The sequence below is a fragment of the Pseudophryne corroboree genome (assembly GCF_028390025.1).
Source record: "Pseudophryne corroboree isolate aPseCor3 chromosome 3 unlocalized genomic scaffold, aPseCor3.hap2 SUPER_3_unloc_54, whole genome shotgun sequence".
NCBI lineage: Eukaryota > Metazoa > Chordata > Amphibia > Anura > Myobatrachidae > Pseudophryne > Pseudophryne corroboree.
The window spans coordinates 103,593-117,524 of record NW_026967546.1 but is presented as its reverse complement, the minus strand read 5'-3'; the positions used below and the strand labels follow the sequence as shown (position 1 = coordinate 117,524).

The 13,932-nt window shown below is 43.8% G+C and overlaps 1 protein-coding gene across 1 annotated transcript; it reads left to right on the top strand.

Annotated features, from left to right (window-relative positions):
- The first annotated feature begins 10,776 nt into the window (after positions 1-10,776).
- LOC134984429 (oocyte zinc finger protein XlCOF6.1-like) lies at positions 10,777-13,508 on the top strand. Its single transcript, XM_063950010.1, has one exon. It carries the CDS (start codon positions 10,815-10,817, stop codon positions 12,159-12,161), a length of 1,347 nt encoding a protein of 448 aa, XP_063806080.1. The 5' UTR covers positions 10,777-10,814; the 3' UTR covers positions 12,162-13,508.
- Positions 13,509-13,932: the final 424 nt, after the last annotated feature.

Here is a 13,932-nt window from a genome sequence, read left to right as displayed (position 1 = left end):
CACAGTAACCCCCAGGGGTCTAAATGATATGGTACCTTTGTCCTGTTTTTCTTAAATGTCTTAATCTTAATTTTCCTTAATGTTCTTAATATTTTTAATATTTTCAACATTATTGATGTAGATGCCTTTTTACCTTATAGGCATTTGTCCTATAGCGATCTCCGTTTCTCTATTTTTTTCTCTTTTTTTTCTCTATTTGTGATTACTCCTATAAGAGTTCACATTTTTCATAAGTTTACAATATAGTATATGTATGGATACTTTTGATATAACTAAATGTTGAACATAAACCTTATTGTCAATACTGCTCGGTATGTGAATGATGACCAGCGCTGTTTTGGTTGCTATGATCACAGTTACCAGGAAGTGTGTAATCACTGGTTTTGTTTGCAGCTTGTTTCTATAGTTACATGACACTGGACGTGCGTCGCCGCATAAGCGATGACGTCACCAAACCGCGCCACAGCTGACGGGAGATTGCCGCCCGACGCATCCCGGCGGGGGGCGGTCCCCCTCTCCGGCCCACGCATTGTGCACAGAGGTGAGGGGATATAAGGTGAGTGAATTTTATCTATGCTTTTATGTCCTGACGAAAATTGAATAAATTGAAACGTTGACTGTCATGAGGGCTTGCTTCACCTAATTATCAGAGTTCTGAGTGCCGTACATCTCCACAGTAGAATCACCCTCTTGCACCTGAGGGTTAAGTAAGGGCACCGGACCGAGCTATTTGAGCACACCAGAGAGTGCCGGATCATCGTATAATTACATAGGAACAGTGTCCCAGCCACACACTGAACCAGATCACGGCACCCTGTCATTTTCTACTGGACTGTTTAAGACTCAGTTTTTCCTCCATTGATGTGATATCTGTTTGCAGGTAGACAGTATATCTATTTTTGGTTTTGTTTTTAAACCAGCGGTTTTCAAGTGTGTCATTTCTTGCCCTCTGCATCCATTTCTCCACGGGCATTGTCATCACTTATTTTGCAGCAGCATGGCTGAATCTACATTAACAGACCAGGAACCTTTCAACCCACTATTGATACCCTTACATGAGTATTTTAGTTACTCTGAAACTGAGACGGAGGCCATATTACATAAAGAACAGCTTTTTGCACAGACTGAACCTTTGACACCGGACATTATTTTCAGGGATCTATTGCGGTTACAGAAAAAAGAGATCGATTTTAATTACCATGCGATCTCACTCAGTGATTATTCCGCTCTAAAAAAATCCCTCGAGGATTTAGAGTTCGGAATTGCCCCACCATAGGCAGAGTTGATCTGGGGTTTTGCCGCAAATGGATCTCTATTTTGAATAAATGTTCATTGGATTTAATGGTGCTAGTCATTGAACAATCCACAAAGGAGGTGGAGAAGATCAAATCCAAGATAGTCACCATGGAGGAAACCCACTTACCAGTATTAACCGCTGATGTGGAGAATGATTGGCTTGCCAAACTAAGCACCCAACTATCAACCTATAAAAGGGATCTCATTACATTTAAAAAAGAAAAATTCCTGAAAGTGGAAAAAGACTATGACAACCATCAAGTCTACCGCTGGCTTTCAGGTAACAACAGTAATGACAATAGACAACCATTCTTTAGACGACGTAGATATCCTCAGACCAGACTGGACACAGACACATCCGCTGAGCATTCCAGTACTGGTAGTGAACAGGAGCGCACAGGCGCACGTCGCAAAAATCCAAAAAACCCTTCTATCCCTTTAGGGGTTACAACTCGTACAAAGGCCCCAAAAAAGGTGGCCGTACCCGACGAGGAGGACAGTACAAACGTCTCAGCACGTGGAAAGAAACCACCCGTAACAGGGAAAAATAAATAATTTTCAACTTATCCGGTTTTGACCTGACGGATAGTGAAACCAGTGTACTTGTGAAAGGCCTGTCCTTTGTACCGTCTACCAACTTTGACAAACTTAACTGGCAGGTCGAAACCCATCAACTACAGCGTAAACTAAAACTCAAATAATTTTTCTTTAACAAACCTGTGGATCAAGCATGCACAATCCCTGACAAATTACGGAAATTTAAGGAATCTTCCACGTTTGAACCTCTTTCCAATAACTCTAGTATTAAGACATATATGAGAGTCTTAGACCAGGAAGTCAGAACACATGTCAACTCCGATGGTCCGACATATTCCAATCTCTCTAAATCCGAACAGCAGGCTTTAAGATCATTAATCCAAAATGACCAACAGATAATTCGCCCCGCTGACAAAGGGGGCGCAATTGTGCTACAAGATCTTCAGGATTATATTGCAGAGATCCAACGCCAACTGGATGAACCAAACACATATAGCCTACTGAGGAACAATCCTACTCAGCAATACCAACAAGAATTGAAGTCAGCATTACTACAGGCACAAGATGCCAAGATCATCACGGAAGAGACATACGAGTTACTACTACCGACGCACCCTGTGGTTCCGGTACTGTACACGGTACCAAAAATTCACAAATTACTATCTCCCCCTCCGGGGACACCCATTGTTTCGGCAAGAGGTTCCTTATTTCAGCCGACAGCAGTTCTGTTGGACTCTATACTACAACCATATGTCACAGCACACCCTCGAAGCCTCTTAGACACTACAATGCTCCTGAACAAATTAAAAGCCATTGATTCTCTTCCCTCAGATGTATGGTTGGTGACGGCGGACGTCACAAGTCTGTACACTGTTATACCACACAAAGAAGGCCTTTCTGCAGTGAAAACAGTATTACAAAGAGAAAGCCCATTTGATGCACAACAGACCAACATTCTGATACATTTATTAGAACTTGTGCTAACAAGAAATTTCTTTCTATTTAACAACAAATATTACCTCCAAGAACGGGGTTGTGCTATGGGTTCGGCGGTGGCACCCACCTATGCCAACCTATACATGCTCCATATAGAGGAAGATATTTTCTTTAAAAAATCAGAAGTGGCAGAGCACATAATATTTTATTCCAGATTTATTGACGATCTGTTACTACTGTGGAAAGGTCCTAAGGAATTACTTGAAACAGTTATTTCTGAACACAACAGGTCTGATAGCCCAGTAAAATTAACTGTAAAAATGGACACACAGAGTATAGATTTTCTAGATGTCCGCATCTCAGTAGTTGATTCCTCCATCATCACTATGGTGTACACCAAGGACACGGATCGGAATTCCTATCTGCATTGGAACAGTTGCCATCCAAGAAGTCTTAAAGCCGGCCTTCCATACTCACAAATGCTGAGAATACTTAGAATTAACAGTGACCGTCAGAGGGCTTCCGTACAAATGGATGAACTCATAGTACGTTTCGTACATAGGGGTTATTGTCTGAAGAATCTACAAAGTACTAAGCAGAAAGTTCTTCTTATGGATAGGGAAACTCTTCTTCATCCGAAAGAAAGAACAACTACCAACAGTAAACTCCCGTGGGTTACTACGTATAACGCGTCCTCTGAGAGTACCATGAAAGTTGCCAAGAAACACTGGCACTTAATCAAATCGGATCAACATCTACCTTTGAAACAGGTCGATCTCATGCCTTGCTACAAAAGAGCTAGGAATCTACGGGACCTCTTGGTGAAATCGGATATCTCTGAACTAACCAAATCTTCTAGCAGTAGTTTTTTGATGCCCCCCAAAAAAGGTTGCTTTAGGTGCACCTGTGTTACGTGTAATTACATGATCACAGATAACACATTCTGGTACCAAATTTTTCATCAAACATCATCTGACATGTGAGACCACACACACAGTATATCTTATAGTGTGTCCGTGTGGCTTACTATATGTGGGTAAAACCACACGGAAATTCAAAGAACGTATGACTGCTCATAGATCCTCAATCAGATTAGCTCTACAAAAAGGCAGTAGCGACCAACCGGTCGCTCGCCATTTCGTAATTGCTAAACATGCCTTAACAACTATAAGATACCGACTGATTGACCACATACCCCCTTCGCTTAGAGGAGGAGATCGTGGTAAGGCCCTTTTGAGATGTGAATCAAGATGGATCCACAAATTGGACACAGTAACCCCCAGGGGTCTAAATGATATGGTACCTTTGTCCTGTTTTTCTTAAATTTCTTAATCTTAATTTTCCTTAATGTTCTTAATATTTTTAATATTTTCAACATTATTGATGTAGATCCCTTTTTACCTTATAGGCATTTGTCCTATAGCGATCTCCGTTTCTCTTTTTTTTTCTCTTTTTTTCTCTATTTGTGATTACTCCTATAAGAGTTCACATTTATCATAAGTTTACAATATAGTATATGTATGGATACTTTTGATATAATGCCATCCGTGGTGTCTGCTTCAATGCCATCCGTGGTGTCTGCTTCTTCATTTACACAAGACCGCTGGAGTGCCTCTCATCTCGTCCTCTACATCCTTTCTGGAGCTGAGCACCGCGGGCAGTTGATTTCAGGAAAGTGGAGTGCCAGTCATTTGCCTGTATATATATATATACTGCTCAAAAAAATAAAGGGATCACTTAAACAACACAATGTAACTCTAAGTCAATCACACTTCTGTGAAATCAAACTGTCCACTTAGGAAGCAACACTGATTGACAATCAATTTCACATGCTGTTGTGCAAATGGAATAGACAACAGGTGGGAATTATAGGCAATTAGCAAGACACCCCCAATAAAGGAGTTGTTCTGCAGGTGGTGACCACAGACCACTTCTCAGCTCCTATGCTTTCTGGCTGATGTTTTGGTCACTTTTGAAAGCTGGCGGTGCTTTCACTCTAGTGGTAGCATGAGATGGAGTCTACGACCCACACAAGTGGCTCAGGTAGTGCAGCTCATCCAGGATGGCACATCAATGCGAGCTATGGCAAGAAGGTTTGCTGTGTCTGTCAGCGTAGTGTCCAGAGCATGGAGGCGCTACCAGGAGACAGGCCAGTACATCAGGAGACGTGGAGGAGGCCGTAGGAGGGCAACAACTCAGCAGCAGGACCGCTACCTCTGCCTTTGTGCAAGGAGGAACAGGAGGAGCACTGCCAGAGCCCTGCAAAATGACCTCCAACAAGCCACAAATGTGCATGTGTCTACTCAAATGATCAGAAACAGACTCCATGAGGGTGGTATGAGGGCCGATGTCCACAGGTGGGGGTTGTGCTTACAGCCCAACACTGTGCAGGACGTTTGGCATTTGCCAGAGAACACCAAGATTGGCAAATTCGCCACTGGCGCCCTGTGCTCTTGACAGATGAAAGCAGGTTCTCACTGAGCACATGTGACAGTCTGGAGACGCCAAGGAGAACGTTCTGCCTGCAACATCCTCCAGCATGACCGGTTTGGCAGTGGGTCAGTAATGGTGTGGGATGACGTTTCTTTGGGGGGCCGCACAGCCCTCCATGTGCTCACTAGAGGTAGCCTGACTGACATTAGGTACCGAGATGAGATCCTCAGATCCCTTGTGAGACCATATGCTGGTGTGGTTGGCCCTGAGTTCCTCCTAATGCAAGACAATGCTAGACCTCATAAGCCTGGAGTGTGTCAGCAGTTCCTGCAAGACGAAGGCATTGATGCAATGGACTGGCCCGCCCATTCCCCAGACCTGAATCCAACTGAGCACATCTGGGACATCATATCTCGCTTCATCCACCAACGTCATGTTGCACCACAGACTGTCTAGGAGTTGGCGGATGCTTTAGTCCAGGTCTGGGAGGAGATCCCTCAGGAGACCATCCACCACCTCATCAGGAGCATGCCGAGGCGTTGTAGGGAGGTCATACAGGAACGTGGAGGCCACACACACTACTGAGCCTCATTTTGACTTGTTTTAAGGACATTACATCAAAGTTGGATCAGCCTGTAGTGTGTTTTTCCACTTTAATTTCAAGGGTGACTCCAAATCCAGACCTCCATGGGTTAATAAATTTGATTTCCATTGATAATTTTTGTGTGATTTTGTTGTCAGCACATTCAACTATGTAAAGAACAAAGTATTTAATAAGAATATTTAATTCATTCAGATCTAGGATGTGTTATTTTAGAGCTGACCGCCGCGTGTCAGAGGATCGGGATAGCGCTGCTGCTGAGAGGCGGTAACATGATGGGAGCCTTGCTGTGTGGAGCCGGGGATCTTGCTGTGCAGTGTGACGTCGGCCAGCGGTGGCAGTGAGATGTGCCCGCTGCTGGGAGCCGCTCTGCCGGCAGCCAAGTGTGACCGCTGCTGGGAGCCGCAATTGGGCTCAAGGAAGCGGGAGGACTGTGCAGCATGACGGTGGCCAGCGGCGGCAGTGTGACCGCCGCTGGGAGCCTTCCAGGAAGCTGAAGAACTGTGGAGCCGAACGGCGCCCAGTGGCGGCAGATAAGCTGTCCGCGGCTGGTCGCTGGGGAGCGCTGCGAGGCACAGTGATCTAGGGAGAGTGTGCAGGAGCTGCTCTGTCCCTGCCTTTAAGTCCACAACAGCGTGCCTGGGGAGAGGGTATCGGGCGCAGCGCCTGTAACCCCTCTCAGTAGTGAAATTACACACACACAAAGCTGCGGCAGTGTGAGCTGACCGTCCGCTCTATACTCGCTGCACCTGCGGGGTCTGGAGGCAATGACGGGCCTTCTCTGTAAGATCCGTCCTGCACCTTCAGCCATGGCTGAGTCAGCATTTGCTGATAAGGTCTATGGCGGCACTTCTCTTATAAGCGCCGACAAGCCTTATGCTGCTATAGCAGCACACACAGTCCCGGACCCACGCTAATTAAGGTAAGCTGGGAAGGGACTGGAAGGAAAAAGTAAAAAATAAAAAGTTAAAAATAGAAGTCCTTGCAGACTTTAGGAAAGGGTCCTCCCGACTCGAAGACACAAAAAACACTGAGGCACTTGGGAGTATGGAGGGTGGAGGAAGGTTGCACATTTGAATATTTAAATGTGTCTCTCCCTGCTATCGACCGTCCCTAAGAGTACTCCAGTGACCCCTAGTGGATGAAAAAGAAATAATACTGCACAGGAGACCACAAATAGGTTACATTTGATGGACAAATTGTCTTTTTTTCAACCTTGGATACTATGTTACTATGTAACACAGAAGGAAACTATAGGTCAGTAAGACAATATAGTAAGAAACAATAGGTCAGTTAGACAATACAGTAGGAAACTGTAGGTCAGTAACACAATACATTAAGAAACTATAGGTCAGTAAGACAATACAGTAGTAAACTGTAGGTCAGTAATACAATACAGAAGGAAATTATAGGTCAGTAAAACAATTCAGTAGGAAACTAGGTCAGTAAAGACAATACAGTAGGAAACTATAGATCATTAACACAATACAGTGGGAAACTATAGGTCAGTGAGACAATACAGTAGGAAACTATAGGTCAGTAAGACAATACAGAAGGAAATTATAGGTCAGTAAGACAACAGAAAAACTATAGGTCAGTAAGACAATACAGTAGGAAACTAGGTCAGTAAGACAATACAGTAGGAAACTGTAGGTCAGTAAGACAATACAGTAGTAAATTGTAGGTCAGTAATACAACACAGTAGTAAACTGTAGGTCAGTAAGACATACAGTAGTAAACTGTAGGTCAGTAAGACAATACAGAAGGAAATTATAGGTCAGTTAGACAATACAGTAGGAAACTAGGTCAGTAAGACAATACATTAAGAAACTATAGGTCAGTAAGACAATACAGTAAGAAACTATAGGTCAGTAAGACAATACAGTAGGGAACTGTAGGTCAGTAAGACAATACAGTAGGAAACTTCTAAAAAGCCTTTTGAAACAAGTTCCTCCTAACACCACACAACTGCTCAGTGCGCAGACATTTGTGCGCAAAATAAAAAACTTGCAGTAAAACCTATGGAGAATTATCACTAATAACTTTTTGTGGCTAATTGGATAGGGAGTTTTTGCGATTAACTGAATCCCCCATTAAGTGTTTATACATACAGTATGATGTTACATTGAGATTACCGCTGGATGAAACTCTGCCACAATATTATTGAATATGTCATTTAGCCCATCCTCGTGTGGGTGTAATATATTAATATATTCTTACTGAACAGGATTACCAGCAATGAATCAATTATCACCCAATATAATATACATGCCGATGTTTAACAACAAATACACTTGTTTTTTTATTACTTTATTCACCTTTATACATTTACCTTTTGTGTTTTATTTATCACTGATTTATCTTACATACTTTACTGTACTTAATAAAGGTTATATATTAGTGCACAAGCAGGACAGCACTTTCTCTTCTTTGCTGTTTTATTATTGCAACCATGTCACCTCTAGTAATCCCACACGAGCGTCCATGTCTCCTCCAGTAATCCCACACGAGCGTCCATGTCTCCTCCAGTAATCCCACACTAGCGTCCATGTCTCCTCCAGTAATCCCACACGAGCGTCTATGTCACCTCTAGTAATCGCACATGAGCTTCCATGTCACCTCTAGTAATCCGACATGAGCGTCCGTGTCACCTCTAGTAATCCCACACGAGCGCCCATGTCACCTCTAGTCATCCCACATGAGCGTCCATGTCACCTCTAGTAATCCCACATGATCGTCCATATAACCTCTAGTAATCCCACACGAGTGTCCATGTCACCTCTAGTAATCCCACACGAGAGTCCATGTCACCTCTAGTAATCCCACATGAGCGTCCATGTCACCTCTAGTAATCCCACATGAGCGTCCATGTCACCTCTAGTAATCCCACATGAGCGTCCATGTCACCTCTAGTCATCCCACATGAGCGTCCATGCCACCTCTAGTAATCCCACCTGAGCGTCCGTGTCACCTCTAGTAATAACACACAATCGCCCATGTTGCCTCTAGTAATCCCACATAAGCGTCCATGTCCCCTAATAATCCCACATGAGCATCCATGTCACTTCTAGTGATCCCACATGAGCGTCCATGTCACTTCTAGTAATCCCACATGAGCATTCATGTCACCTCTAGTAATCCCACATGAGCGCCCATGTCACCTCTAGTAATCCCACATAAGCATCCATGTCACCTCTAGTAATCCCACATGAGCATCCATGTCACTTCTAGTAATCCCACATGAGCGTCCATGTCACTTCTAGTAATCCCACATGAGCGCCCATGTCCCCTCTAGTAATTCCACATGAGCGCCCATGTCACCTCTTGTAATCCCACATGAGCGCCCATGTCACCTCTAGTAATCCCCCACATGAGCGCCCATGTCAACTCTAGTAATCCCACATGACCGTCCATGTCACTTCTAGTAATCCCACATGAGCGTCCATGTCACCACTAGTACTGCCACATGAGCGTCCATGTCACCTCTAGTAATCCCACATGAGCGCCCATGTCACCTCTTGTAATCCCACCCATGTCACCTCTAGTAATCCCACATGAGCGTCCATGTCACCTCTAGTAATCCCACATGAGCGTCCATGTCACCTCTAGTAATACCACATGAGCGTCCATGTCACCTCTAGTAATCTCACATGAGTGGCCATGTCACCTCTAGTAATCCCACATGAGCGTCCATGTCACCTCTAGTAATCCCACATGAGCGTCCATGTCACCTCTAGTAATCCCACATGAGCGTCCATGTCACCTCTAGTAATCCCACATGACCGTCCATGTCACCTCTAGTAATCCCACATGAGTATCCATGTCACCTCTAGTAGTCCCACATGAGCATCCATGTCACCTCTAGTAGTCCCACGAGCGTCCATGTCACCTCTAGTAATTCCACATGAGCGCCCGTGTCACCTCTAGTAATTCTACATGAGCACCCATGTCACCTCTAGTAATCCCACATGAGCGTCCATGTCACCTCTAGTAATCCCACATGAGCATTCATGTCACCTCTAGTAATCCCACATGAGTGTCCGTGTCACCTCTAGTAATCCCACATGAGCGCCCACGTCACCTCTAGTAATCCCACATGAGCACCCATGTCACCTCTAATAATCCCATATGAGCGCCCGTGTCACCTCTAGTAATCCCACATGAGCATCCGTGTCACCTCTAGTAATCCCACGTGAGCGTCCATGTCACCTCTAGTAATCCCACATGAGCGTCCATGTCACCTCTAGTAATCCCACATGAGCGTCCATGTCACCTCTAGTAATCCCACATGAGCGCCCATGTCACCTCTAGTAATCCCACCTGAGCGTCCGTGTCACCTCTAGTAATCCCACATGAGCGCCCATGTCACCTCTAGTAATCCCACCTGAGCATCCGTGTCACCTCTAGTAATCCCACCTGAGCGTCCATGTCACCTCTAGTAATCCCACGTGAGCGTCCATGTCACCTCTAGTAATCCCACGTGAGCGTCCATGTCACCTCTAGTAATCCCACGTGAGCGTCCATGTCACCTCTAGTAATCCCACATGAGCGTCCATGTCACCTCTAGTAATCCCACATGAGCGTCCATGTCACCTCTAGTAATCCCACATGAGCGTCCATGTCACCTCTAGTAATCCCACATGAGCGTCCATGTCACCTCTAGTAATCCCACATGAGCTTCCATGCCACCTCTAGTAATCCCACATGAGCGTCCATGTCACCTCTAGTAATCCCACATGAGCGTCCATGTCACCTCTAGTAATCCCACATGAGCGTCCGTGTCACCTCTAGTAATCCCACATGAGCGTTGAGTATTGAGCAATCTCCAGCCTCAGCATCCGTTTTTTTAATAAACATAAAAGCAATGATTACAGGTAAAAAATGTCAGTTATAGAATTATATATTGTGTCCTGTAACACCCTGGGTCTTGTCTACTCATTTTATATTTCCATAATGTATTTTATTTCCAGCAGATGGACACACAAGCAGGAATATCTCAGAAGGACATCTAATGTTATCCCCGGATTGTGACATAAAAGATAATGACAGCAGACAGGAATCTCCAGGAGATAACCCCATTACCCCAATTATACATCCAGCTCTATCAGCTGATCCCCCTGATCCTGGGAAATGTTCTCCTGATCACTCTGATATTGGTGCATCTGTTACAGCTCTGAGAGTAGATACAGAGTTTCCCTGTTCTACAGATGCCAAATGTTTTACACAGAACACAAACCGTAATACCCATCAGCCAGCTAAGGCAGGTGAGAGGCCATTTCCATGTTCTGAGTGTGGGAAATGTTTTACACGGAAATCAGATCTTGTTACACATCAGAGAAGTCACACAGGTGAGAAGCCATTTTCTTGCTCTGAGTGTGGGAAATGTGTTAGACGGAAATCACAACTTGTTACACATCAGCGTAGTCACACAGGTGAGAATCAATTTCCATGTTCTGAGTGTGGGAAATCTTTTACACACAAATCGTATCTTGTTACATATCAGAGAATTCACTCAGGTGAGAGGCCGTATTCCTGTTCTGAGTGTGGAAAATGTTTCGCACATAAATCAGTTCTTGTTACACATCAGAGAAGTCACACAGTTGAGAAGCCGTTTTCCTGTTCGGAGTGTGGGAAATGTTTTGCATATAAATCAGCTCTTGTTACACATCAGATAAGTCACACAGGTGAGAAGCCGTATTCCTGTTCTGAGTGTAGGAAAGGTTTTGCACGGAAATCAGCTCTTGTTACACATCAGAGAAGTCACACAGGTGAGAGGCCATTTTCCTGTTCTGAGTGTGGGAAATGTTTTACGCAGAAATCAGCTCTTGTTACACATCAGAGAAGTCACACAGGTGAGAAGCCATATTCCTGTTCTGAGTGTGGGAAATGTTTTACACAGAAATCAGCTCTTGTTACACATCAGAGAAGTCACACAGGTGAGAAGCCATTTCCATGTTCTGAGTGTGGGAAATGTTTTACACAGAAATCAGCTCTTGATAAACATGAGAGAAGTCACACAGGTGAGAAGCCATACTCCTGTTCTGAGTGTGGGAAATGTTTTGCATCTAAATCACATTTTGTTATTCATCAGCATACTCACACAGGTGAGAAGCCGTATTCCTGTTCTGAGTGTGGGAAATGTTTTACACAGAAATCTGCTCTTGTTACACATCAGAGAAGTCACACAGGTGAGAAGCCGTACTCCTGTTCTGAGTGTGGGAAATGTTTTACACAGAAATCAGCTCTTGTTACACATCAGAGAAGTCACACAGGTGAGAAGCCATACTCCTGTTCTGAGTGTGGAAAATGTTTTGCATGGAAATCAGTTCTTGTTAATCATCAGCGATTTCACAGGTGAGAAGCCATTTTCATGCTGTGAGAGAAATAAATCCGGTTTTGTTGAACATATTAGACATTACCCAAGTACAGAACCATTTACATCTTCTGGAGTATAATTATCACTGTCATGCAATGTTCCTCAAGGGTCAACCTCATCTCCTATGCTTTATGCAATATAGATGCTACCATTGGGTGATATAATCAGACGTCATGACCTGGTCTACCACTGCTATGCAGATGACCTTTTTTTTGCTCCATGTACTGAGAACCTAATACCAATCCTAAATGGTTGTCTAGTTGAGCACCAGGGGTGGATGATGCCAGTTGGCTGTGACTCAGTCTTTGTGAAACATAATAGAAGCTCCCCAACAAAGGACAAGACTACAGCTTTACCAACCATCTGGATTTATGCTTTGGTGTTCAGAATTGCAAAATACTAAACATGTGCTGAATCTTTGTGTTGTCCTGGTATGCGGCTGACACATACATCAGGTATCCGCCACATACAAATCCTCATTCTTCCATCTGTGGACCATAGCCGGAATCAAACACTTGATTCCCTCAGGAGTTCATAGACTACTGCAATGACATCTACCTGGGTCACCCAGCAAAAGAATTACAGAGCTTGCAGCTAGTACAGAATGCAGCAGCCAAGCTGTTACCTAACCAGCCCGTTCCTGCCACATAACACCCATTCTCTACTCCCTTCATCGGCTGCCTGTAAGATGACAAATCTATTTCTATTTCAGCCCAACATTACATGGTCCAAGGTACTAGAAGCAGCTTCTGCCTCCTTACTGCCCTGCTTGCTTGCTTCTACAGATGGACTGTTACCAGCAGTACCAAGAATCTCCTGTCATTCATTTATGGGTTGAACTTTTAGCTTTGCAGCCCTGACCATGGAACTCACTGCCTTGCACAGTCCAAGAGGCCTCCACTCTAGAGACCTTCACAAGCAGACTGATGACTGTTACTCACGCTTTTCATTAATGTACCTCTATTTACTTCCTAAATAATACATCCCAAATGCTTAGGTATTTTTTCTGCTGTTTATTTTGTATCTTGTGCTTTGTGTAAATGTGAATGTCTAATACCAGTTTCCACAATCTGTATTGCGGCATGACAATATGGCGGCCATTGGAACGTGTTTTCACTTCTTCTAGTTTACCTAACTTGTTGCAGACACTCATCTTGATCAGGAGTGCTGAGTGTTTTCTGATACAAGATCCTATCCATATATACCCTGTACATTACCATGTGCATTAGAGTCACCCGGGTTCCATCTGCGGTGGTTTGTTGTATGTTACATCTATATGGTGCGGATACTCCCCTGTATTTCATAATAAAAGCTTTTGTTTGCATCTAATTATTGCATTATAGCTTTTATTTTTTATTCTGTTTTATATTCCCGTCTAATAATGTCTAATCTCGGAGTGCCAAATCAAACTAGAAAAAAGTGCTAAGCTAAAATGTGTCAGCTGTCCTAATTTCCAAGAATGCTAGTATATACCAAGTAATTCTCCTCGCCTTATTGAGGACGGCTGCTCCCAAATTAAAGGGTTGATTCCCATAGTATTACAAAAACATAAAAAGAAATTGAAAGCGCTGTACAAAATTATAGGCTTGTTCTTACAAGTTCATTAAAAACAATATCACATGATCTATTGGATAGCACCTAATCTATAAATAATTCATGTGGACCTTAAAGCAACCTCCCTACAATAACTAGTGCTGCTAACACAGTGGTTCCACTAGCAAATATATTTCTTTCTCTTCTAATTGAAGCAATG